Source organism: Aulonocara stuartgranti (assembly GCF_965226115.1).
Source record: "Aulonocara stuartgranti genome assembly, chromosome: 1".
Classification (NCBI taxonomy): Eukaryota; Metazoa; Chordata; class Actinopteri; order Cichliformes; family Cichlidae; genus Aulonocara; species Aulonocara stuartgranti.
This window is the reverse complement of record NC_138939.1, coordinates 28972346-28999342: the sequence shown is the minus strand read 5'-3', so window position 1 is coordinate 28999342 and position 26997 is coordinate 28972346. Positions and strand designations below refer to the sequence as shown.

The following is a 26997-nucleotide window of genomic DNA, read 5'->3' as shown; positions in this document are numbered from 1 at the left end:
AAAGGGTGTATCTAATAAAGTGGCCGGTGAGTGTATCTGTGCAGCCCAAAATGTAACCTGCCCAGATATTTACCAGACAGAAAACATTCTTAAGATTAAAAATCTATAAGCAGAAGATTCCTACTTTGCTCAAATCCAAGAAGCTTGCGGCATAAGCGCACTTTTTAAACTTCAGTAGAGTTTCAAACCATCTCGCAGCATCAGGAGCATGACCCACAGTGCCCCACACAAACACTGTCTTTGCACTTTTAGTTTGCTTCGACCTGTTCACCCTAAATTTTTCCACACATAGACAGCTGAGAAGTAAAGAATACAAAAGAACACAGCAATAAGACCGTATACTATAAACCAGTCTGTTTTTTTATTAATAGTACAAATACTGAGGTTTCAGGAACAACTAGTGCATAGAAGCCTCTCAAAAGGTCAACTAAACAAATTTACAGACACTGATCATTGTGATGGCAAAGTTTGATACATTTTTATTCATCCACCATCATAAATTAGCTATACATCATCTGAACGGCAGAAATGCAGTCAGGCAAATTTAGTGCAGATCTATGTGGCTTTAAACAGCATGTCTTGTTTTATAACATTCAACACTAAGAGGGTCCAGGAACAACATATTAATACTTCAACAAATGACACCAAGCGCAGTGATTATCCCAGGCTGTGGTCTGATGGCTACGTGAGTAATTTTCAACAATTCTGTTTGAAGAAGTGCACAAATTGGTGTGCCATCAGACACTGATAGTGGGAAGTACCAGCATTTGATGATTTAGTTAATGTCTTTGGTTTGTGGTCTTCTTGGCAATGTAATCTGGGGTCAATCAAACCAGAGGTTTTGCAAGTTTTAGTCCATGTACTAAGAATTACTTAAGAAGAGAAACATTTTCCAAAGCATCTTTCGGTTTCAAGACGGTTAAACAGATTTTTTTCTTTACGTTTTTTTTCCCACTTCTTTCAATTCATATTAGTCACATAGAAAAATTACATCTTGTTCCAAATGTGTTTCCTTATGAAATGGATCTAAAGATGGTGGGTGCTGCCATAGAAATGAAGAAACAAGTCCCAGAGAGTCGCAACTCCAAAACTCAAGCAAGTTCCAGTTATTCTAGTCAGTTTACAGCCATTCCCGTTACTCCTAGAAACCAAAAACGTCTTTGAAGCCATTCTCAGCGTATAACGACTGCAGAAACAGCCATTAAGATAACAGGTGGTAAACTCTGTCTGTGCCACACAAACCTGCCTGCAACAGGAACAACGTACGTTTAAAACAATCATGCTTCAAACGCAGTTAATATTTCAAAGAAAATTTATATCAGTGAGCTCTGCATTAACATTTAACAATAATTTAAAGTAGAATTTGATATTAACTGTCATGGATTACATGTATCAAGCACGTTTCAAGTTGATGTTCATATAATATTTCCCCATTTCATTTGATCTTATAATTTTAAAGTTGTGCACTTTGGAAAATGGCTAGCAGTAACGTGCTTTATAATGAATAAGAAATGTAATAAATAGACTAAAACATGCAAACCTCCGCCCCCTTGCCCCATATTGTCTTTTAATACAGCAGACGCACTTGGGGATCCTACATTCTTTTAGCAGGTTTGGCGTTGAGCTGCCTTTCTCTCTCCAGTTCCTTCTCCCGCTGCTGCTCCTTCTCCAGCGCCTCCTTCTGCTTTTGTTGCTGCAGCTTCAAAGCTCTTTTCTGAGAGGACACAACATGCAGGACTTTGATTAATTTGCCTCCATTCAGTATTTTGCCCTCCTCTTAAGAGCACGGCCTCCAGTGCCGTCTAAGATAATAGTACCTTTAGTTTAGTTGTCTTTTCATGGAGCATAATCATCTCTTTCCTTATGTTCACCAGTTTATTGTGGTACACCTTCGCCTCTGTAAACTAAGGAAAAGGGCCTTGCTTACAAATCACTCCTGTAGGCTGATGTAGAGTGCACAAACAACAACAACAACAAATTAGATTAGAATTCAGTTCACACATACCAGGGAATTGAGGTCCAATAAGGCATTACATTCTCTGAACTTTGTGACTTCTTGGTCCAGTGTGTCCAACAGCACAAGCTGATTTTGTCTGAAAAACAAGAAAATAAAGTGATTATATAGATGAAAAACATCCCTTTTAAAAGTGTCCACAAGCTTGTGTTTGTTTTTCATGACACATGATCTCACTGGCAGCATCAGAGGAACTGGTCAAACCAACTGTAGTGTGTTTACTGTAGTTAGCGCCTGTGTGTTTTAGGGAGTTGTCTGTGCAAAAGGCAACTCGAAATTACAAAAACCAGATTCTCTAAACAGCTTTTTAGTCTCTACTCCAGGTTCATGGGTGCTTCTTATTAATGCAAATAGTTCAGTGATTACTGACAAGCAAAAAACTCTTGGGCCTTATTCAGATCCACCAATGTGTGCATTTACCTGACTGGACTTAGAACAATTGCAACAGCAGGAGTAATCTCATCCTTGATTGCAGCCTTTGGCACAGACTTGCCCTGACATGTTATTTGATTACCAGATCCTGATCTGGAATGCTCTTGTGTATTTACAGTTCCCCCACTGAAGCAGGCTGGACAAGAACATGCCGAAAACTGGAGAAACTGCAGTAAACGGAGCGAAATGGAGGGAACCTGCTGCTGACTGAAGCTACTTTCTGCTTCTCTCTTATTCACAAGGGGTTGCCAAAGCAAGTACCTCCGAATGCTTGATTTGGTAATTGATTATGATTTTTTAGGCAAATGTGTGAACCCTAACATGATGTCAAGCCCAAGAGTGCGTCCTGAAACAATGACACACGTCAATACTCACGTGAGCTCCTGGAGGGCTCTCTTAGAGTTCTGCAGATCTGGTAGGTAGTGAGTGAGGAATCCCTCTGTGAGTTTGTCCACTGCTTTCTTATCCACATACACGTTTTCCACCGGGGCTGAGCCATCCAGATGCAATGATTCTTGCTGGACCGACTGTAGATCTGTGAAATATTTATGAATATTTATGAAAGAAAAAGAATATCCTTTAAATGTAACGGGCTACCTTTTACTTCATTTATTCTAATTACTGAGATGTTGGCTTTCTTTGTTGTGAGTGTGATCTGGATTAGCTGATGTTTCAATGTCATAAATACAAGCTGAAAGCTTTACTGTTCTCATTCTATAAACATGTGCATTTCAGCTAATTGTTGGACCATCCACAGAATGACAGTTTAATTTAATTATCAAAATTGTATGCATGTTCTTTACTCTTTGAACCTCAAGACCAGAAGTGCCCAGTTGATTTCCCCAAGGTGCCACACGAGAAACCGTGAATGCTGTGGACGGCTGTACCAACAAGCTTCTAAAGACATAAAGTTACCATTAAGCAGAATGGAGTTCAGCCTTTTGGTGTGGCCTTAATAAAAGCTAAATGAAATTCACCTGAAAATCACATCATCCATACTTTATTTAGATTTTATGGATAATATGAATAACAGCTTTTCACAACTGTCCAGTTAAAGCCTCCATTATTCTATTTTTGTTTTAATAAAATAGTTTTTATTCTCATTGTGAATGTTAAAATGGCACTACGCTGTGTAAATGTGTGTCTCTCTGGAGGAGCTTTCTAAAGTATGATAAAGATGTTGTCATTGGGATTATCCTAACATCAGGTTAGAGAAAACATCAGAAAGGTTTCTGAACTACAACTGTTTGTATAGTTGCAGAGCTGGTTGTGTAGGGGTTACATTAAAATGGAAAATTTACTGTGAATAACAACACACTTTGGCTAATGTGAGAAAAAAGCGTTAGCCTGCTTTTAGGCACCTCTGTGTTTTCAGTTAAGGGGAATATATTACACATTAATTTTTAATACAAATATTACGCTCATATATATATATACACACACACAAAGTCTGTCAACCCTTTGAAACCATAATTCCACATTGTGCTCTTGGTGCAATATGTGTATGAAAGTTCCCAAAGTTCCCACTTGTAGACAGTTTCTGTTTTGGTGGAGTGGCTTTGTGAAACTTCTCACATTTCTATAACACTGCTGAGGTCGTGTGAATGTATTTGTCATGCTGTGTGGATCTATAGTTGGGACCTATATAAACCTTGACTACGTTATGCGTAAAAAAATGCAGAAATACTGGTAACTCCACAAACAGTTCTTTCAGCTGTAGATTAAAAACATTTTACAACTACTTGAGGATGCCTGAGCTGCCATGTCAGGGCTTGCAGTTAAAGCCAACCGCAAATTCAAGTGTAGGCAGCAGAGGTTTAAACACACACACACTGACACACACCTTCACTGTGAGGAAGTTCACTTTGGGACGAAGATCCTTCATCTTCCATTCCTTCTACCTCCATATGTGACGATTCTACTGACCCAGTGCTTTTCTACCCTACAAAGAGGCACAGAAAAGGCAGACAGTCGGCTTTTACTGTTTTATCTAGAGGCAAATATCAGCTGATCGAGCATCAGGTATGTAAAGGTTGTGAAGAACTAGCTAGCTTGCTCAGCTGCTCCATAATGAGCACAGCGTGATCCACGAGAGGCAGAGCAGCGGCTCGGCAGTCTGTAAACAGCAGTCAGCACCTTACCTGGTTTAATCGGCATGTATCAGTAACTGTAGCCGTGATTAGTACGGCTATGTTAGCAACAAAAAAAGAAGAAAACAGAGCGGAAATATTTTGGATTTGTCACTGCGTCTTAAAAGGGAAAAAAAAGACCCGTCATGTGATCTGTGTAATCACGTGACTGTGCCTGTGAAACCAAACTTGCTGCTGGGAATGTGTCAACAGCAGTACAGAGGTAGTTCTTTTCCTCGACTCTGACGGTTCAACCACATTTGACATGACCGTTTTTAACGTGGGAACGAAATACGTTTGAACAGTCTGAGGGAACAGTTAGTGGTAAGTCCCGCTCATGTTTCCTCACAGTCTTCCGCGCTTTGGTGACTGTGTGAGAGTCACAAGCCAACACCACAGGGTAGCTAACGTTTACTAGCTAGCTTGCTACTGTTTAGCCAATACTGTTTTTAGGGGGACTGTTGAACTCAAAGTTCAACTCACGTGGAAAAGTGAGCGACTTGAGGTCTTATATTTGAAACGTAAGTTCAGCGTTTTGTCAGTCGTGTAAATGGCTCTTTGAGACCCCGCTGTAGAAATCGGTGAGCTGTGCGAACGTGAAGGGATGCTTTCTGTGTGTTTTTGATATCACTTTTTTTTTTGTCCTGCAGTTGCTGAGATGGAGTAGACGTACAATCCCACCGTCGAGCACCCGCTAGAAAAGCGTGAATGATTACCCCAGAGAACAGCAGCCTACAGACAGAGCTCACCCTTATCGGTATCAAAGATGTCAGGTGGGAGCCTGTTCGGCAAGGTGCGGTCCGCCTTCAGGAGGGAGCGAAGCGACTGGGACCTGAGCGACACGGCACCTTTCGATTTTTCGGACGAGCTGGCGGACGATGAGGCGCCCAGATTCAACAAGCTGAAGGTCGTGGTGTCTGGAGAGATGTCGGACTATTCCGCCGGAGCTTCGTCCAACGGTGTGGCCGTGAACACGCTGGTGGCAGATGATGATGACTCCCTGCTGGACTCGTCTTCCAGCCTGGGCAGCCCGGGGCTAAACATGGATCCTTGTGACAGCTGCACTAGAAAGCGGGAGGCCATCAAACACAGGAGGGTGATGAAGAGGCTTGGCATTGCAGCTTTGCTGTATTTGCTCTTTATGACGGGTGAAATTATAGGTAAGAGATGGACCTTTGTCGCTGTGTGGTTGCTCACAAGAGGAAACTTAATAACAGATCTATGAATGATAAGAGGCGAATGAGATGTCAGTAGCAATAAAAGGCTTCCATGTAAGGCCAGCTTTCTTAAAACAAAAACACCATAAAGCATGAAGATTAGGTAAGTGTGAGCCAGTAGATTTCATTCACATGTCTCAAAGTTTGAGAGTCAGAAAGTGGCAGCATTTTCTTCATTGGTGTTCTGCGTAAGCTGCATGTCAGGATTGCAGGCAGCCTGCAGATCCTATGACTGATTATACACGTCAAACATTAATTTCAGGCATGGGTTAAAACCTCTGCTGTTTATTTCTTGACGCCAGCCATCTCATAGATTAGTGAGTTTACTTAGCCCCGGTTAAAAAATGATTATTCCAGAAAGAAAAAAAGATGGTAGAAAAACACAAACTACAAGTCATGTTTAATCAAGGTTTTATCTGCCGTTCTTGTTTTGAACCCACATGAACTGGACTGCTCGTCTTCTTTATGTCTCAGTTGTCTCTAGTAAAACAGCACTTTTTAATAGTGTATTAGTTACACACAAGTTGTTTGAATATATTTTGTGATTATTATTATGTTTTGCTTTCAGGTGGTTATGTGTCCAACAGTTTAGCCATCATGACCGATGCGTTGCACATCTTAGCCGATGTTGTGGGTATTCTGTTTTCTATGCTGGCCCTCTTTCTTACGACTAAACCACCAACCAAGAGATTCACTTTTGGACTCCATCGTCTAGGTATGTTCTCATTTTTGTTATAATTCCAGGTCTGCCTGGCCGACTAACTCCCAGAACTTTTTCTGTTTTAAAGGTTTATTTCTTACAGTTTAAACCCAAAGAGACGTGCTGAGAAATTGCACCTTTTATTTCTTTTATTAAGATATCTCAGGGATTAGATGTGTAGTTAAACTTCTTTACACTGATGGAAAGGGGACTTTAACTGGTCCGGCCCACTTAAGATAAACTTGGGCAGTATGTGCCCCATGGTGTAAAATCAGTTTGACATCTCTGCCTTACAGCATTAGAGATGCATAATTGTAAAAGTTCTGCCAGAAACTGATAAATGTCATGTTGACTCTATGAATGTTATCTGCTATGAATGTTTTTCCTTTGGTTATAAACCACTGTTTCTATTTTATGGCGGTAGAGTTAAAGTAAATATATAAATGTCTTCATGTGTCTCTGGATTTATTACAAAACTCTTGTTGAAGTGCAATCATTCATGTAGATGGCAACTACTTGAACTACAGGACGCATTGTTTTCTAAGTTTTGGAGTCCTTATACAGCAGTTAGTGTGGTCACTCTGTTTGGATCTAAAGGCCCCCGAATCCTAGATTATTTGTTTGTGTTGACTGCCCTTTTCTTCTTCTCTAGCTGAAACTGTGTTAGACCTTTGAAGTAGAATATCAGCTATGGGAGGGAATGTGTCTGAAAATAGTTTGATATTAGAGTGTTTTAGTTTACATTCAGCTAATGCTTTGTGACCTCAGCTAATATTATTCCAGCAGAAGTGTTGTAAAGTTGCAGTCCGTCATAATTTTTATTATCAGTTTATCTTAGAGTTTGTTTAGTTTACTAGGAAAGGCCTAGTTAACACATTCAATTTGCGCTGTTTTGTTTGACCAAAAGTCAGAAACGCCAAAAGTTCATCCTAGCTATTTCCACATTTGTGAAATGTGGAAATCTGTGGTTATTGGAAGACATCTCTGAGGAATCTCTGGGATAATAAAAGACCCAGCAGGGAACCTGACTTACAGTTTTCTTTCTTTTTGTATTTAAATGTAATGTAAACCAGGATAGTTCTGTTTTTTCTTTTGTTTTTTTCTTTTTGCTTTCTTTAATAAATTAATTAATTAATACGCACCTCTTTGACACGTGATTGCTTTGGTCTGCTACATTTTATCAGTTCAACACTTATAAATATGACAGAGCAGATTTTTAACACTACAAATTTCTTCATTCTCCCAAGATTTATGTCTTCTTAAACAGCATACTCATTGGCTCGGATAAGACATGGTGAAATAATACAAAGCAAAACATGAGCTTAAGGTGGACTAGAAATAAACTAAAACAGGGAAAAAACTAACACAGGGTATTGGGGAGGAACAATTTGTCAGTAGACAAATAGAAGGGTTTTTCCTACATAGAAGAAAAAGTCTCTCTGAGCCGGGAAAACCCCACATGGTGGTGTCCACTTAAATTAAAATTAAGGTTCACACTAGACTTGTGTTTGAGCCATAAATAGAAATTATATTTGATCAGGAACAGCATATAACTTGGAAAACAAATGTTAGATCAGGGGGTGAAGGTGCAGTAAACTCTGTTTAACTTTCAGTAAAAATTAAACCTGACAGGAAGAAAATGGTCCACAGTGGGCAGAGCGAATGAACTGAGTTATAGTAACTGAGTAAGAATAAGATCATTTCTGCTTTTTGGGGGGTAGTGTCATAGAAGCGTTATATCATGATAGTGTCTTATTCTAAGTTGCCTGATAATACTTAGTAACATTGAATAGAAATGCGAGATTAGATTGGATGGTCTAAAAAAAAAAAAAAACCCTTAATTTCCTAGACTGGTAGATAAAGATAAACTGGTTGTTTCTTCCTTTCTAGAGGTGGTAGCAGCAGTCCTCAGTGTGCTGCTCATCTATATACTGACTGGCATACTGCTCTATGAGGCAGTTCAGAGGACAATAAAACAGGACTTCAGCATAGACGGCGATGTCATGCTCATCACTGCAGCTGTGGGGGTGGCTGTTAACATTATGTAAGTAATATTACACACATCTTCAGTGTGTAATGTTTAACCACAGCTTGTGACTGCAAGTCTTTAAACCCCTGGTGGTAGCAGGGAAAAAAATATACAAAATGACTCAATTACTTCTTGTTTGCTTCCCTGGCTATGATAGAATGGGCTTCTTGTTAAACCAAGATGGTCACCTGCACTCACATAGCCACGGCCACGGCCACAGCCACGGTCAGTCTCCCGCCCCTGCTGGTGCTTCAAGTTCACAGTCGGCTCAGCAGCAGAGGCCACATGGCAGCCTCGCCGTAAGAGCTGCATTCATCCATGCTTTGGGAGATCTCCTCCAGAGTGTCGGAGTGCTCATAGCTGCTTACATTGTCCGGTTCAAGGTATGTGTTTGTTTGCTTTTTTTTTTTTTTAACAGCTTATATTTATTTTTAATACTGCAGGTGTATTTGCTTTGCATAAATTTCATTTGAGACACACTTAACTGATTGAAAATGATCTTGAATGTTATTCCACAGCATAAAGTGAAAAAGTTTTGTTTTATTATCTTCCTCAGTGACAAGTTAAAAAGAAGTGTTGATGTCCCTTTGTCCTTATCAAACCTGCATTTAGAACAAATTAAACTAACTAAAATGGAAATGTCACTGAAGTTGCTAAACATGTGAATTTTGCCTTTTGGAAGTAGTAGTTACGGAGCTTTACAACAGTGTAGGTCTGATGTATGATAAATTGTATTTAATAAAATATAAAAAGAAGATTAATTGAGAAGATTCAGGAGGTTTGATGTAGCTTTGTGATTTCACAGCCAGAGTTAAAGTTGGCAGACCCCATCTGCACGTACATCTTCTCCATTCTGGTTCTTTTTACCACATTACGCATCTTACGAGACACAGGAGTCATCGTTTTGGAGGGTAAGTCCCATCTCCTGTTGCAGAATCCCATCAGGGCATTCTGTTTACTTTAAACAGTATAGAGCGGGATGGGCACACTAATTTGTTTGCTGACGTTTTCTCTTGCTGTGTCAGGTGTTCCCAGGCACCTGGACACTCAGCGAATCAGAGAGGACCTCCTTAAGCTGGAGGATGTCCAATCAGTCGATGAGCTGAACGTCTGGGCGCTGACGGCAGACAAGACTGCAGCACTGGTGCATCTCCAGCTGAGTGAGTAGCTGCAATAAGAAATGTGTAATGTGATTGAAAATAAAAACCACAATTTCACGACAGTGCAGAGCAGGTGATTTTTCATCTGGCTAAAGCTTTTGGGGGGATTTCTGTATGCAGGAAAAACCCTGTTCAATTTGGGATTGACGAAACATCTTCTTGAATGTTACCTAGAAACTACTGAAACACTGAAAAACAGAACTTCTTTTCACACAAAAAACAGTTGTCATTGTTTGCACACAGATGATGAACACTTTTTCTTTAGTCGTGTACTTTACAATGGATGTAATACACTCACTGGCCACTTCATTAGGTATACTTTGCCAGTACCAAATTGGATTAAATTTTTCCTTCAGGACAAGCAGAACAATTATCAATAACAAGAATTATTCAGTGAGCTTATACAATGATAACCATGTAGTCAGAATTGACAAAAAAAGTAAAATTTACATTAAGAATTCCTTTAAGTCTAGTTTAAATATATTTTAAAAATCTGTTGGCAGTGACTTCTTTTGTGCAAGATGAACTTTCTGCTGAGGAAGCACATCTGGGCTGTGGTTTAGCAAGCTTCTCTTATTTGTGCCATTTCTTGTACTGATTTGTCTGTGCTTTTAAATGTCAGAAGCAAAGGGTCTGTGTAGAGTCTTTGTCCATCTGTATCACAGCCTTCTCTGGAATTTCTTTGTTTTCAGACTTGTTTGTTTTCATAATTCTGGCCCCATCGGACTTGACAGCAGGGAAGATTTGCAGGAAAAGTGCTCATACTGGTTGCTGCGAAATGTAGCGTGCTAGAGTATGTTTGAAAAGTTTGGGCCACACAAATGTTTTTTCCACCATTTTAAAAGTAAAGTGCCAGTTCTTCATTTATTTATTTATCATTGTTAGACAACTATAGACTTTTCTTAATTCAAGCTTTTGCTTTAAAATTAGAAATAAGTGTTTATAAAGCCAATGCAACAAAGTAGTGTATAAAACTGGCTTTCACTGTTTAACTCTGACCCACTTAACTGTATTGAAATGTGGCACACAGAACAGTCCACTCGTGCGCTAAGCTGTAGATTGTACACAAGAGGGAGCTGTTCAGTCATTGTTGGAGTTGGAGCGTGAATTTTCACTGCCTACAGAAAAGTCAGTTCAACAATAGTTGCAGATATCAGCCTAAAATTAAATATGATAAAAATATGATTTCTTGATTTCTTTAGCAATGACCAGAATGCCAAACTCACAATGGCCACGTCCACCTTAAGATAATATAAACTTTATGTATTCCGAAGCTTGGACATGCCTGTGTTAAAGCAGCCAAAAATGTAATTATAACAAACATACAACAACTATCTTTAATGGTTATGCAACTCAGTACAATAGTATAAAGAGCGACTTTCATCTGCTCCATTTGACCTTTAGGAAAGGGTCACAATAGTGGGTAGCTCTGCATGTTTGATTTGGCAGAGGTTTTACACCATCCTGACACAACCCCAGAGGGATTCGTGTCCCCTCCTGGGGTCTTTGGCTTCTTATGCAAATATGTAAAGCACTACAATAGAGTTCCACTTCACTTCAATAGAATACAATGTGTAAAATTGTCCGATTTAACGAAGTAAAAACAGAATACAGTTCAGTGCAGTAAAGCAGTTTAGTGTCTGTGTGTGTTATGTGTTGTAGTGTTGTAACGGTGCAGGTTGGAAATCTTTTTACTTGACTAGGTCAGATTCGAAAGACAGACACCCTCTCTACTTTTAAGACTAGGCTTGAAACTTTCTTTTCTTTCTTTCCTTTTTTCTTTTTTTTAAATTTAATATAAAGTTCATAGTTGGGGCTGGATCAGGTGACCATGAACCCTCCATTAACTAATAAAGTGTTAAGAGTCACGGTGCTTCAATAGCTGTAGGCTTCTGGGGGTATTTCTTCTTCACTCACCTCTTTTCACTCTGTGTGTTTATACACCACTCCGCATTCATTCATTATTATTAACCTCTCACTCTCCTCCACAGTGTGTCGGCTAACACTTCCTAGATGGCTGCCCCTCCCTGAGCCTGGTTCTGTTAGAGGTTTCTTCCTGTTAAAAGGGAGTTTTTCCTCCCCACTTTCTTTAAGTGGTTGCTCATAGGGAGTTGTTTGATTTTGGGGGATTTCTCTGTATTGTTGTAGGTTCTGAATTAAACTGAATTAAATTACCATAGCACATAACATGGTCAGGAGCAGATTGTGTTCAGAGTTTCAGGTTAAAATCACCTGGAAGTAAACTGAAACTGGAAGTGCCACATTTTCACTGATTCTTTTATTCACGGTATCCTCTTCAGAATGGATTCTCTGCTGCAGGAATACATATAGATGCATCTTGTAGAGGTCAACACAGCCAAAATGTGACCCAGCTGTGGCAACACAAACAGAGCATCACATTGTCACTTTAATTTACATTAACTTCGATGATGGCTCTTTTATTTTTTTCCCTCTGCTGTTGGAATTGCAGCTACTGCAGCACACATTAGAAAACTGATCTGTTACAGTTTTAGGTTATTCATCATCAAAAATTAATTTCACTTTGATATGGTGACACAACAAATCGAGTTCTCTTCTTTATTAGGCTATGGGATAGTGTCAGAGCTGAATGCACCGAGTAACCATTAATGTTTAAGTGCATGCAGTTTAAAAAGAACACATTAGTGTAAATATACTATTACATTTATTCTTCTGCATGTGTTTGTGATCAGATGAATTTAATGTGACGTAAGCATGCCCAGAGCCAGAAGCAGAAAGCCTGGAGTAACAAAGAAAGCTGCTAACTGCTGTTGTCACACCCCTCACCTCTGACTGAGGTTTTTAAGTTTGTCGATCAAAAGCCTGGTCATGTTGGTATACTGCTCAGACAGATGTGTTGCAATGTCTAGACTTACTGCGAGATTTCCTGCATCTGTCCTCACGGCAGCACAGCTGAATGAATCTGAGAGAAGAAAACACCTCCTGTCCAGTAAGTGGTACAGACGGTGGACAGGATTATCCGTGATGCATAATTTCTCCACCAAAGTTTAAACGGTGTCCAGTGTGCAGCCAATCACAGAGCCAGTCTGTTGGCGTCACCAGCCCTAATTATCATAAGCTGTTTGTTTGTTAGTTGCAAGTTGTTGTTGTTGTTGTTGTTGTTGTTTGTATGTGTGTGTGTGTGTGTGTATGTATGTATATATATATATATATATATATATATATATATATATATATATATATATATATATATATATATATATATATATATATATATATATATATATATATATATATATATATATATATATATATATATATATATATATATTTTTTTTAAAGGTCTCTTTGTGTGCACAGCGCCCTCCAGTGCTAACAACTGGGAGGAGGTCCAGGCAAAGGCGCGTCACATGCTGCTTCACACCTACGGCCTCACCAGGTGCACAGTGCAGATCCAGACACACAGGCAGAGGGTGGCACGCAGTTGCACAAACTGCCAGGAGGCTAGCGCCTAAAGAGGGAGGTCAGCAGTTCATCACACAGTGACGGATGGCAGAGAACGCAATATATAGAGAGCCCTGAATGTAACAGCGCTGCTGCAGCTCAATGCCACAGCAGGATCCACAGCACACTGATGTAACTGGAAAAAGAGGGGTGCCAAAGGACAGGCAGAGGAATAACAACAGATCTAATTAAGAGAGATCTACAGCCTCTGGGGGCCTCACGTCTTCACGCTTGCAAAGCTTTTGAAGTGGGAGTTGAATGTTTTACCTGAGTCAAATGACAAAAACTTGCCCTTAATTCACCATCAAGGCCTCTTCTAAACCATGTAACCTTTTATTTTTTGTTTTATAGATTGATTTGTCACCACTGATGCTTTGTTATAAGATGTAAATCTTACCGTTTGTTAGAACTGCACATTATGATTTTTATTACCGTACAAAGCATGTCAGCTGACATACCTCATGTCTAACAAGATATTTGGTCAGAGTGAGGCACTGTACTCTTTACAAGTGGAATAAGTGAGCAAAACCTGCACCACTGCATCCCTTCAGGAGACAGTATAGCTCATTATGTGCTTTGGAGCTTTCATGTTATTTAGCTGATGTCTGTAAAAAGGCAGACTTTAAGAGAATAAATAACCTTAGAAATTCTTAAATTACTAAAATTACCATCACTTAAAGTTAATTGGCTTTTTTTGATACTGACATTTTCTCAATTGTGATGAGAAGGCCACTGACAATCAAATCATGACTTTAACTAAGGGGACGTGCTAAAACGGATAGCTTCAGCATGGTATCATCCATCCTATATACTCCACTTTCTTTTCCATATCATCAACTGACAGTATTTTAACACAGACAGGTGTATGCCCAGTATTTCAGAGTTGTGTTGTTTTGATGGAGGAGGTTGCGATTTGCCAGTCATGATCTTTAAAATGTTCTTTCTTTCACTTGTTAAGAGGCTGTGGGGGGGTTGTGCGTAAACCTTTCCATGTCTCTGATATTAATCACCAAGGAAATTCAGGAACGGTATCACTGTTTTTGTTTGTAATAAAATGTTTTAATTTTTTTGTGTTTCTGCCATGATTTTCTTGACAAACCGAGCTCACAAGGCAGCATAATAATAGTTAGAACTGCAGTGAGCAGAGGCAAATGTTAACTTTTCTTTATCTCTTTTCTGTTGCTAATTGTGAAATTGTAATATTTTATTCTGAATGATATTACTCATACAAAAAAGAGAGAGAACTGGAAATTTAAGAAGCCTGAATATAGAAGTTGCAAATCTTTGTTAGAAACATTGTAGCTCAATACAGACCTCATTTAGGTGTACACTGACTTCATTAAGTACATCTATTCAACTGCTGGTTGCTAATACTAGCTAATTGGCCAATCACATGTCAGCAACTCTGGGCATGTAGCCATAGTCAAGACTGTGGGTGTCAAACATAAGGCCCAGGGGCAAGAATTGGCCCACTGTACAGCTTTGTAAAATTTGACTGAGAGGATTGATTTTGGACTTTTAACTGTATTTTAAAAACTTTTAAAAAGTTTTCCTATTCATTAAGATCTAACCTGTTGCCATTCATACTACACGAAAGTAACTAACTTATAAAGAATAACATTTAAAATATGAAAAAGTGACTTTTTTCACAACTCAATCTTTAGATTTAGTTTAGATTTAGCCATTTAGAGTAGGTACAATATAATACAATACAATTTTATTTATATAGCACGTTTATGACCAGGGGGGTACACCAAAGTGCTTCACAGTAAAAAATGTTACATTTGAATGCATTTGTACAGCACAGTTCATCAAAACTTCATCAGTCTCACATCCATGACCACTTTAGAGTCACCAGTTAACAGGGAACACCTGCTGGCACGAGGATAACATACAAATTCCATACAGGCTCACCAAAACTGGACAACAGAAAATCGTAAAAAAATGTCTGGTCTGATGAGATTTCTGCTGATACAAGTGGATGCCAGGGTCAGAATTAGGATAAATTACATATAACAATGGATTCATCCTGCCTTGGATTAATCGTTTAGGCTACTGGTGGTGTGGGAGATATTTCTTTGGTACACTTTGGACCATTTAAGCACCACAGCTTACCTCAATCTTTTTGTTATCAAGCCGTTTATGACCACAGTGTGCCCATCTTCTGTTGGCTGCTTCCACCATGCTCAAGTCATCTCCAGTTGGTTTCTTGATCATAGCAATGGCTTCACAAGCACCAGATCTCAAGCCAATAGAGTGCCTTTGAGATGTGGTGGAACAGGTAGGTTCTTATCATGGAAGTGTGAAGCAACTGTGTGGTGCTGTCATGCTACTATGTACCAAACTCGTTGAGGAATAATTTGGGCACCTTGTTAAAACTATGCCATGAAGAATTAAGGCTGCTCTGAAGGTTCATCCTGGATGTTGTTCCAAAAAAGGGATTTGAGAATTGAAACTGTAATAAATGACTATGAATAAATGGCCTAAAATCTGTGAAAAAAACAATATGCTAAACATAACTCTCATGATAATATTAAGTCATGTTGAACCAGAAAGAACATTCCTATCATGGGTAGAAGCTGCAATCAGTTTCTGACAAAGTGACTCTTTCATTTTATTTATTTATCCAGGTAAAAAGTCTCATTGACATAAAAAATGTCTTTTTCAAGAGAGATCTGGCCAAGAGGGCAGAATATATAACACATATAACAACAAAAAGTTTTATAAAGATAACTTAAGTGATTGATAATTTACAAGAACGCAGAGTTGTGAAGATACTTGCAAAATTTTCTTTTTATATACATTCTTCATGAATCCTGTTTATTACAGTATAATATTATACTTTATTTATTTACCAATATAAATAAAGATATTAGACATTTAAAAAACCCCACACAGGAATTCAAAAATTAATTTTTCAGACGATTACTTTTTGACACAACAAGTAGCAAGGTGTACCTAATAAAGTGGCCAGTAAGTGTACACTCACTGTTCAACGCTAGGTGGTGCACTTCTAAAAACAACGAAAGAATATGTTTCCTTGTGGTGAACAGCCCTGTGATGGACTAGAAACCCGTCCGCATTGTGCCACACCACAGTGACATCTGGGATAGGCTCCAGCCCACCCCCACACCCCCCTCCCACAACCCTTAATTGGATGGATGAGCAGATAGGTGGATGGGTGGATGGTGAATCTATTGTTTATACAGCAAAACTGCCTTTACCAGCATGACAGTGCAGAGTGGTGTTGAATGAATGCCTTGTTGTTACACGGAGCCATTATTGTCTTCACAGAATGAAACTGAAAAACTAGAATATAAATAAGTATTATTGAATGGACCCTATAATATGTCAACACACAGTGTGTGCTTGTGAATATCTAGCTTTAAATAGACAAACATACTCCAGATTACTCATAATTATGCAATGGAGCATCAAAAGAGTCATTGTTAGAGGCTTTTATACACAGAGCAAAGTTAATGTTTAAAATGTAGACATATCAGAGGTTAAGTACTGACAATATCAAAAAAATCTAGGAGTGCCCCAGTTTCCAGGCAACAGCTTCTTTATCAAAAACCCCTGAAGCAGTGAACCAAAGGCAGTCTGGCAAAGGAAGAACTGTTTACAGCATGTACCTATCTGCCTTACCTTACTTTAGGGGGCCATAAAACGCTGCTGTTGTCTCTCTCCTGTTACAACCAACTACTACAGTCGCAGCATATCACACTCAAGCTCACACACATGCATTTTTAAAAAATACTAATTCAGAGACAACAAGTGGCAGAAGGTAACTTTTTAAGTCTTAAAGTTGTACCCCTGTTAGCTGAGGAGGAAATTCCATCTCTTATTTTTTTTAACGTGCCCTGCAAACAATACCTGCTTTGCTTGGACGTCACATGATTTGTGGTGTCGTGATGTGTTTCATAGTCACGTACACAAATTCCAACACCACGTACGAGCGCGCACACAAACACACAGAGACACAAAATATCCTTCCTCTTCTGTCATTGTTCCCCTAAATAGGCTTTCAGCTGCGCTCCCCTTACCTGATAAAAGAAGCATGTTGTGACTGTTGTGTGTGACCTCTGCCCCTGTAGTAGCCTATATTTGACATGAGAGCACTTGTAGCCGGCAGCCTCAGTGCAAGTTGGCGCTTGTCCACAGTATGTGTAGTATATATATATATACACCTCTCACGGCACATGTAGCATCAGAGAAACAGAGGAAGGAAATGTTTTTTAAGATGTGCGACATGTGCGTTAATAATTCAACATGTAACTGAAACCAAGCAGAAAATGAACTTCCTGAAAAATAAGCGCAGCCCAGACAGACCAGGAAACAAAACCCACTACTCGTCTGCTTACTTTCTCTTTGTTTAGTGGTTAATAAGTCATAAGACTCATCCTTAAGGACCATCACTGTTTCAGCAGGCTGTGGAAGGGCACGTGGTGCCTTGAAAGGACGGACACTTTCTGGTGTTATCGCTCTTTTATGAGATGCAGTATGGGTGTTAAGAGGATTGTCTGTTATGCTGAAACACAATGGGAGCACTGAATGCCCACTCGGCCATAAAAGGAGCAGATGAGTGGAGATTAGATGGTGAAAAAAACAAAATGGAATCCTAAAAGTTCATCCTAAACAATTCTAAACAGCCGTCTAATGCTGAACTTTAAGTCTGAGCGTCTTGTGCAGCAGATTGTTTACTCAGTTGCTGTGGATTAAAATTGCTCAGATGACAAATGCTTAAAAACCCAAACACACACCTATACAATTGCATGCAAGCTTTGGCAAAGCTTGGCAAACAGTTTAGTTATGAAATCATGTAATATGATCAAAACCTAGACAGTGGCTGCTTGAGGAAATTGAGGGAATCTTCCGTGTCACTGCTGCAAAACGACAGGTGGGTCTAATAACGCCCATAATGGCACCACGCCATGTCCCAAAAAGCTGCTATTGTACCAAGCTGGCATGTTTTTCAGTTATGCTTGAATACAGAGCCACTGACTGTTACTAGTTACACCTGTTCCTTTCATATCCAACTATTTGTGAGGGAGTATTTTTTTTATGACATATTCTTAAGGCTATCCTTTCAGGAAGGATTCACTCATCCAAACAGAGGAAGGGGCTCATGTAGCTGTGTGATAATAAGAAGACCTGTACATTGCTCTTAGTCAGCATCACAGCATTATTTTCACCATACAGAGAAAAAAACCCCCAAATCAACAACTCTTAGTCAAAATATTCCAGCACGTAAATGTTTTTGTTTTTTTTTAAACAGAGTATTATTTCACGCCTGCACACTTTGAAGCTTCGGCTATCATATCTTTAGCTTAGCTTAAAATAAATACAGACATGTCTTCCTGCCCCGTGCTCACAAAGCACTACCATAGGGGCTTGTTTGTTTGACCAACAGCTGCTAAAAGAATGGTACCATGATGCTGGTCACCTCTACATGCTCCATCAGCATGCACCTGGCTCTGTGCTTGTTGGAATTTGGCAAAACTTTTGAAATAAGATGAAATTACCCACATTCAAATTATCTTAAAAGCAACAAGATATAATATATAATATTATATAATATTATATTTATTTTTTATAATATTATACTGTAATATATATATATATATATATATATATATATATATATATATATATATATATCATTGTTTATTTGTTATTTGTTATTATTTTCATAGATATTGAGATTATTAGCCTCTATCTCTATTTACTTTTCTGCTTGAGCATTGTTGGATTTTGTGTATAATGGTCATGTGACACCTGGGAAGCATTGGAATGGAGCTGCAAGGTTAACGGTGGGGATGGAATGGGAAGGGGGGAGGATGGAAAATTGCATACATCACCATTGGGACTCTGTTGCCATCCTTTTTTTCTGTTCTTAATTCATTACACACAGGCCTAAGAGGAGCTTTAAACCCCCCAAATGAATGTTCCTTATATAACCAGTGTGCTGGAAAAAGATAACCAGCTTATGTGAAAGAGGCTGTGTGCAACAGCGATTCGTAGTATCTTAGTAAAGCTTTTAAAAATTCAACAGTGGATTTTGTGGTCCAGCCTGGCTGTCCGGCTAATTTCTTGCTGCCTGTGCAGATCTGCTCCCGTGACCCATTTGCTTGCATCTCTAATTTTATAAATTAGCTAATAGGTTTATTTTTAGCAGTGTGTTTATTTTGGAAAATGTCCCTCATCAGTTAAGAGGGAACTTCCTTTATTTTGATTGCCCTAAATTTCCTATGTTCACTTGAAAAAGTGTAAAGGTGAGTTTTGAACCGTTTTTGGTGTTCTGCCTTTTTAATGAGATATTTTACAGGACGTGTCACAGATAGCATGTGGACATCAGGTGCAAACACATTAGAATAATGAGACTGAATTCCATTCAGCTGCCTTTTAGCCCCGGGGTTCTCGTATTGCTAGTTAAGCTTATTAGTAACACCTGCACCCTTCCTGTTTTGATGAGTTGGCATGTTTGGTGTGAAAAACAGCAGCGTTGATGTCATGAAGCTGCTGTTATAAGAAAAATGCACAAGAGCTTAAAACTAACCATGTGTGGCATCTCTTTTGGCTACATTTAACTTCATAATGGATTTCTAGGTCAAACATACTCTCAGAATTAAATGATGCTTATAGTTTTATAGCAGACAGCACATTTAAATACGTTAGTTTGAATAAAGCACAAAAGCAGCACTGGGACAGAAAATTTTTAAAATAATTTATTATCACTGTACAGTACATTACAAAATAAATCAACATTCTGTGTCTTTTCCATTAAAACACTATCGTACATTCACATCTACAGCAAGAACACGTGGACCACCAACCTTGGTAAAATAAATTCAATGATATATACTTCTGTAATAATATATACTGACAGAGACCCAGAGAAAGATAACATTATCATCCTCGGACTCAAAGGCTGCACGGTCGTCAGTTACCATATTTGCCTATTGTGGTGTGATGTGATGGATGTCCTTGAGAAAGGTCAGTACAGAGCAGGGTGAACCCCACCAGTTGAGCAGAAGCATTTCCGCACACTGAGTGTCAAAGCGTCCTAGTTTGTGCAGAAACGATTCTGTTAGACTAATGGGGGGGGGAGGGAGCGGAGGCGTGTCGTCAGACTCTCGGGAGAAACCCGGGCTCTTTCACTTTGTGAGGCTCTTCACGATCTCCAGCTCCTCCACGGGCTTCCACTGCTGATTGATGGTGATGAGCTGCAATGAAATGCCAGAAATTTAAAAGAAAAAAAACATGACGAGGCTTCGTCTGACCTATTTATAAGTGTTACACTGAACAGACTTAATGATGTGGCCGCACCGGGGCTGTGCCATTACTTGTGGTAATTTATTTTCTCTCGATGACATTAATGACCGGCGTTAATGATAAAATTCTTTCCTCAATGACTCAGCAGATTGAAGCTGCAGGAGGAGAGTCTGCTTATGTTTTGGTGCTGATAAGAACCGGAAGGCTTATTAGCCAGAATATAAACATTATTAAGTGCTCTGCAATGTTATTACATTACCTTCTGGGGCTTTGACGGGTCCAGCCTCTCCCATGGCTCTGGGTTGCTGGTCTTATTCAAACTATAAACAGTAAATTTAAATGCATTCTTAAGTATTTGTACACAACAGAGTTTAAGCAGCTGTGAAAGTAAGATAGAAGTGCAAATGAATCTAAAAAAAACATAAGACAAATGCATTATTTTAATAAAGGAGAAAGAGCTTTGTAACACTCACATAACGTCAGGTTTAGTGAGCAGAAAGTAGATCGATGCAGAGGTGGCTCCTGTTGCAGCAAAAGCCATAAACCCTATCAGAGGGATGAGCTACAGCACAAAAAACAATCCAACAAATTAAAACACACAATGCCCCCCACACAGGATATAACTCAACGCAACAGAGTAATAATAATAATGATGATGATGATCTAACCTCCTTCCTTTTTCTCAACATTTGGAAAAATCCAGACATCTTTCTGATTGGTTTTAAGCACTCAAAGAGGAGTTAAGTGTATTTCCACTCAACTGTGGTTATTCTAAGGCTTCAAGCATCCACTTGCAAAACTGAAGAGGAGCAGTCTCACACGCAGCTATGTTGTGACAGTTTACCTGCTGCTGGGAACTCCTTTTAAGTGCGACACGGTGTGAGCTCATGAGATGGAGGCGGGACAAGAGGTTGTACGAGGTGATAAGCACGTACACAGAGAGAGTTTCCTGTACTGAAATGCACCACTGGAGGTTAACCCATCTATAGATGATGATCAATATATTTTCTAAGTCTGCAGCACCCTCCCATGGCCATGTTGTAAAAGTGAAGGTCAGTAACTGGTGGTTGGGTTTCGAGCCGATCTCAAGAAGGATGTTATTTGAAATGACTAAAAGGGAGAGAGTGTGTCAAATTTTAGAATTTTTTATTTTATTTTAAAACAATATTTGAGTAATGATACAATTTTAAGATCAGTCAAACATTATGTGTGTCATCGGGGAGGAGTTTCATATTTGTGGATCTGCTGTGCAGTCAGAGAGGAGCTCATTTTGCTGAGGGATCGCAGGAAATGCGTGTGTTTGATGTCTGAGGCTTCCATGTTCCCGTCCAGCAATGCCAAAAGAGCAGCCTGAGGAAAAAAACAAAAGCAAAACAAACAGATATTTTCAGTTATTTCAAATCTATCCGCCAAGAAAGGATTTTACATTTTACAAGTCTAAGAATTCATTTCATAAGTTTATGTCACCTCTTTGCAAAGATTTTCCAGGTCAGCTCCAGAGAAAAGCTCGGTCTTTGCTGCGAGATCCTCCAGCCGCACATCGGCACCCACAGGCATACGCTTTGTGCACACCTTCAGGACAGCAAGTCGAGCCTAAATATTAGAAAGTGAGGGTCATTAAACACAGATACGCTGACAGGAGAGGCGCGGTTACTTTATTTTAAATGACCTCTTCATGTTGTAAGTCTTTCTTACAACATTGCTGGTATATGTAATATATTTTGTCCTGTTTTGAGAAGTCCTTTACCTCATGGTCTGGTGGTGGGACATAAATGATGTGATCAAGTCTGCCGGGCCTGAGGAGGGCGCTGTCTAAACAGTCAGGTCTGTTTGTGGCGGCTACAACCATTACATCTTTGTTGCACACTTCCTGGCAGTCCAACTGTCAAACAGTTAAAGCACATAAAGTGTTGATTAAATTATGAACAGATGGATGGATGGTGTGTCACAATGAACTGCAGGATGGTATTATGTCCTCTTTCATAAAGGATGCTCCAGTGTGTCCTCCGCTAAAAGCTGTAATAAAGGAGCGTTTAGCGCATCTTTGTTACTTCCTTTAGTATCTGAATTCAAAAAGCTCTTATTATGACCGCCACACATCTACCTCACTCATTAAGAAACCGACTGATAGTGTTGACTGATCTTCAGGGCAGTTACTTTGGAAAGCTGTAACAGCAAAAACCATTTATACAGAATCAGCTTTACGAGTTTGCCTCAAAATAGGGTTAAAAATAAATAAATAAACTTTTAAAAATTCAGCTGTTACAAGCAAATGTGGAAATTTTGGGGGCGATAGGAAAAGGGTAAAGCCAAAGATCAATAGATGTCAACCCCAAACATCTGAAGTCTACCCCTGAAAAAATCTGTGCTATTTTTACATTCACCTGTGTGCCACGAAAGCAAAATGAAACAAAACAAATTGGAAATTCAAGAGAAGAACCAGAAGCTGACCTGCTCAGGTGTGAGACTCTCCTCGACTCCCTCTGCCTGGAGGATCTTCTCCGTCCCTCTCCTCTCATGAGTCTTCAGGCCGATCCCATCCATCTCGTTGAGGAGCACAGAGAGAAGACGAGTCTGTACGCTGTTTGGTGTTTGACTGTGTGACCGCGAGCCAATCAGTGAGTCAATCTCATCGAGGAACAGGATGCTTGGAGCGCAGGCCCGGGCCTGATGAAACAGCTGCATGGGGACAGACAGACGCAGGGCTTAGTGGACGAAACACAAGGGAGGACACAATCATTAATGCTCATCTGTTCGAGATTATAAAAAGGAAGAACCTGAGCTAAAGCCTTCTCTGAATCTCCGACGTAGGGAGAGTAGAGGTCAGCGCCACTGACAGACAGGAAGGCACAGTTGGAGGAAGTAGCGGCAGCTTTGACAAGCGTCGTCTTTGCGCATCCCGGAGGCCCGTACAGCAGCACACCTCGAGGTTGACACAGACCTAGACGAACAAAGGCTTCAGGGTGCGCCATCGGCCACTCGATGCTCTTTGACGTGGAGACAATGAGGGAAAACAAACCTCCAGTAATAAGGTTTTTTCTCCGAATACATAAATGTGCATTTTTGAGCAAAGCCACTCAATTAGCTACCTGTCTTAGTTTGAGTTTGACGTCATCCAGGCCTCCAATTTGCTCCCAGGTCACCGGAGAGAGCTCCGTCCTGCCCATGCTGCTCCTAAGGCAAGAGGGACGCACCGACTTCAAAGCCTCATGAAAGTGCTTCATACTCACCAGCTGCTCCCCTGAACACTGCAGACAGTGACAGAAACAGCAACAGGTTTTTACAGCTGTCATCCACTCAGTCTCCCTATTATTTCCTATGTAATCTTTCACACATCTAAAGAACACATTCACTGTGAGCCTTTTGAGATGAATTTCTAAATGTGATTCTTATTCAGGCTTCAACTTTGACTTTACAATTACAACACAGCTGCACAATTTGCAATAAAGTGAGTCGTTCCTGTAGCAAAAAAGCAAAAACTAGTGTTTTGTTTCGCTGTGACAGGTCGCTGTGGTTACTTTGGAGTCTTCCCGTATAGCGTGCATGGCGGCCTCCCGGCACAGGGCACTGAGGTCTGCTCCCACGTAGCCTGTAGTTGTTTGTGCAAGCGCTGTCAGGTTCACACTGGGACACACAGGCATCCTCTCACACAGGACAGACAAGATGGCCTTTCTCTGCTGCAAGGTTGGAGCTCCGATTATAATCTGTGGGAAAGGCGAACACTCAGAGACTAACGACTCACATACACATATCTGCACCAACTCACCGACCTGGACATTTATTTTATATAAAAGTAAAAAAGGTACATCTTGCCTTATAATCAGAAAAAACAAACAAAAAAAACCCAGCTGAAACCAATTGAAGAATTACAAACGTCATCAAATGTCATCTTTCTCAAGAAAAATTAAAAACACTGGATCCGTGACAGTGAGCGGACACGCACCTCTCTGTCAAATCTTCCTGGCCGGCGCAGTGCTGGGTCTAAGCTGTCGGGCCGGTTGGTGGCTCCGACGATGAGGAAGCGGTCAGACTGATTCATCCCGTCCATGAGTGTGAGAAGCTGAGCAACCAGCCGGTTCTCCGGTGCCGACGAGCTGGTTCTCCTCGGACACAGAGAGTCCAGCTCGTCTAAGAACAGCACACAGGGACCCTCATCTGCTGCCGATCGAGCACGCTCGAACACGGCCCGCAGCGTCTCCTCGCTCTCACCTGGCCGAGCCCCCACCACCTGAAATTATTGTTCAGAATTACTGGTAATGCATTTACATGCAAAATGCTTCATGTATTACGAGGAACATTAGACGGCATCAACATTATGATGAGGTGTGATTAGTATCGTCTTTTTTACCTCTGGCCCTCTGACCACCACCAAGCTGGCTCCCACCTCACCCACCACTTGGCGGACCAGCAAGGTTTTGCCTACACCTGGAGGCCCCACCAGAAGCACCCCTCTGGGACAGGATACACCGAGAGAGCTCAGTGTGCTTGGATAGAGAAGTGGCAGCTTCAGCATCTCTCTAAGTGATGCAGACACCTAAAATGTTGTAAAAAAACAAACAAACAAACAAACAAACAAACCAAACAAACAATCAAAAAGCCCACACACATTAGGTGCTGTACAGTGGGAAAGAAAATGCTGTAAGGTGTCATTTAAATTGATTCACCTCCTCCAGCCCCCCCAGCTGCACCATGTGCCGCTCCTGCAGCTGACTCCTGTAATGTCGGAGTGTCTGGACGCCAGCAATCTCAACAGCAGTCTTCGAGGTGATGAATCCAGCACTATCCGACTCTGGACTTATGCTTTCAATAACAACATATTTGATCTCTGTGTCGAAATCCTCCAGGTTTATTAAAAACCCATCATGGACACAAACACCTTTCAGCGTGTCTTTTACGAGCTCATGAACAAGGCGATGCGGTGTGCGTTTCCTGAAATCGACACTCTGGACTATCACGGTTATCCTGACGCCTTTCAGTTTGGAGCAGACCACAGGTGTGAGCTGAGCGGGGTCCAGGCTCAGGTGCGAGGGGAGCTCAGAGAGAAGACTGGGGGAGAAACATTTCAGGTCCATCTGCAGGAAGCCCTCTGCCAAGTCAGCCCGGGGCCAGGCAGTGCACAGGCAGCTTCCTCCGGAGACAGACACCAGCAGAGGGGAGCCCAGGTGCACACCCAGCGCCGACATCATGCCCGGACCAAGCCTGCATCTCTGAGAGCCCCGGTCTGATGGATCCACGGAAAGCAGCCTCAGAGGCTCCATACTCCACCTGATGGGGAAATAGAGACAGACACGCACGTAACGTTAGTGAAGCAGAGAGACGAAGCAGAAACTCAGAGGCAGCATAAAACTTCACCGAGGCTACATGCTACATGCTAGCCGTTAGAGCTTCTTTTAGCGGCGCTAAATGGACAAAACTCTGATTAAGATGGGTCTAAGCCAAAGAGGTTTAAGTACCGGAAACGGCTGAAACCAGCCGACAGCAGCCAAACAATCAGAAATAAAATGGGTGATAATACCAACTATATACTACACAGAACATATCAACTCCTACTTTACTGTTTACAAAATCCATGTGGCATTAAAATAACAGGGCCAACCAAAACAGCCTCCTGCGTGAGGTGACGCTAATCTTCCGCGTCTATACTTTACTATGTAAAAGTCTTCTGCTAGGAAATACAGTATATAAGACAAAGACAGTTTTTACAATTTTCGTGAACATAAAAGTCAATATTTGGAATGTTTAGGAATCTTTATTCTTCAACACAGTCTGAACTATCTTAGTCAGGTTTTCTTGTGATTTCTTTACGTAGTCTTCAGGAATAGTTCCCCAGGCTTCTAGACAGACATTCAAAGCTCTTCTTTGGATGTTGGCTGCCTTTTGTTCTGCACACTGCTTCAATAATTTAGAGGTCCAAGCAACTGAATGGTCACATGAAACTCTCACGTCCTGTGTGAGGCCTTTGCTGTTTCCCCCCGTTTCTTAAGGACATTATTTTTTAGATATAATTTGTCTGCTGCATTTGTTTTTTTGTTCTTTTTAGGCCTGTCACTTCTTCTGTTGTTCTCCACTTGTCGATCTAATTTTATGCCTGTCAAACTTGTTATCTTTGGCTTTAATTCATAAATTCAACCGAACAAATGAGAACAAATGATGTGTTTTGTGACAGGCTGCTGGTCTAAACTCTCCAAAGAAAAGATTTGAAATCGGTTCTTTGCTAAATTGTCTGTAATGTGTAGGCACAACGCTGGTTCATCTCTTGAGTAAGGTGCCTTTTTATGCTTTTTCTTTTCTTTTTTTGCCTTTTTATGTTTGAATGATTCATAAGTCAGAGTTAGGTTAGCTTAACAAAAAACACTTCTCTGAAAATGGTCAGGTTTAAGGATTGGAATGAAAATAAGTGAAAAAGAATTTGCCATAAACAACAATCATTAGAAAACTATGGATAAGATACTTTAAAAACCCTACCTGCTAAAAATGACCTATTATTGTGTGAATAAATGTTTGGCTACATGTTTTGTACTGAGGTTATTCCTCAAATATCAAGTAAACATTAAAAAA

The 26997-nt window shown here is 40.3% G+C and overlaps 4 protein-coding genes across 6 annotated transcripts; 1 reads left to right on the top strand and 3 right to left on the bottom strand.

Moving 5' to 3' along the window:
• Positions 1-339: 339 nt before the first annotated feature.
• Positions 340-4718, bottom strand: bloc1s6 (biogenesis of lysosomal organelles complex-1, subunit 6, pallidin). The gene is made up of 6 exons (XM_082531277.1): positions 4588-4718; positions 4290-4388; positions 2822-2981; positions 2006-2093; positions 1818-1904; positions 340-1714 (listed from the first exon to the last, which is right to left on the bottom strand). The coding sequence occupies exons 2-6, from the start codon at positions 4351-4353 to the stop codon at positions 1595-1597; spliced, it is 519 nt and encodes a 172-aa protein (XP_082387403.1). The 5' UTR covers positions 4354-4388; positions 4588-4718; the 3' UTR covers positions 340-1594.
• On the top strand, positions 4355-14231 carry slc30a4 (solute carrier family 30 member 4). Of its 3 annotated transcripts, none has more exons than XM_082530988.1 (8): positions 4355-4468; positions 5226-5735; positions 6361-6507; positions 8383-8536; positions 8679-8904; positions 9327-9432; positions 9547-9681; positions 13021-14231. In XM_082530988.1, the coding sequence occupies exons 2-8, from the start codon at positions 5342-5344 to the stop codon at positions 13173-13175; spliced, it is 1317 nt and encodes a 438-aa protein (XP_082387114.1). In that variant the 5' UTR covers positions 4355-4468; positions 5226-5341; the 3' UTR covers positions 13176-14231. The 3 variants fall into 3 exon arrangements, with proteins under 3 accessions (XP_082387114.1, XP_082387113.1, XP_082387115.1); XM_082530987.1 differs by lacking the exon at positions 4355-4468 and adding an exon at positions 4755-4899; XM_082530989.1 differs by lacking the exon at positions 4355-4468 and adding an exon at positions 4924-5096.
• A 5646-nt stretch (positions 14232-19877) lies between these two features.
• cUnh15orf48 (chromosome Un C15orf48 homolog) lies at positions 19878-21299 on the bottom strand. Its single transcript, XM_082538354.1, has 4 exons — positions 21108-21299; positions 20913-21001; positions 20699-20759; positions 19878-20390 (listed from the first exon to the last, which is right to left on the bottom strand). The coding sequence occupies exons 1-4, from the start codon at positions 21144-21146 to the stop codon at positions 20322-20324; spliced, it is 258 nt and encodes an 85-aa protein (XP_082394480.1). The 5' UTR covers positions 21147-21299; the 3' UTR covers positions 19878-20321.
• Positions 21300-21568: 269 nt separating this feature from the next.
• afg2b (AFG2 AAA ATPase homolog B) lies at positions 21569-26314 on the bottom strand. Its single transcript, XM_082538327.1, has 11 exons — positions 25893-26314; positions 25104-25704; positions 24788-24973; positions 24383-24667; positions 23958-24143; positions 23529-23687; positions 23217-23426; positions 22891-23118; positions 22187-22321; positions 21907-22032; positions 21569-21789 (listed from the first exon to the last, which is right to left on the bottom strand). Exons 2-11 carry the CDS (start codon positions 25695-25697, stop codon positions 21652-21654), a joined length of 2247 nt encoding a protein of 748 aa, XP_082394453.1. The 5' UTR covers positions 25698-25704; positions 25893-26314; the 3' UTR covers positions 21569-21651.
• Positions 26315-26997: the final 683 nt, after the last annotated feature.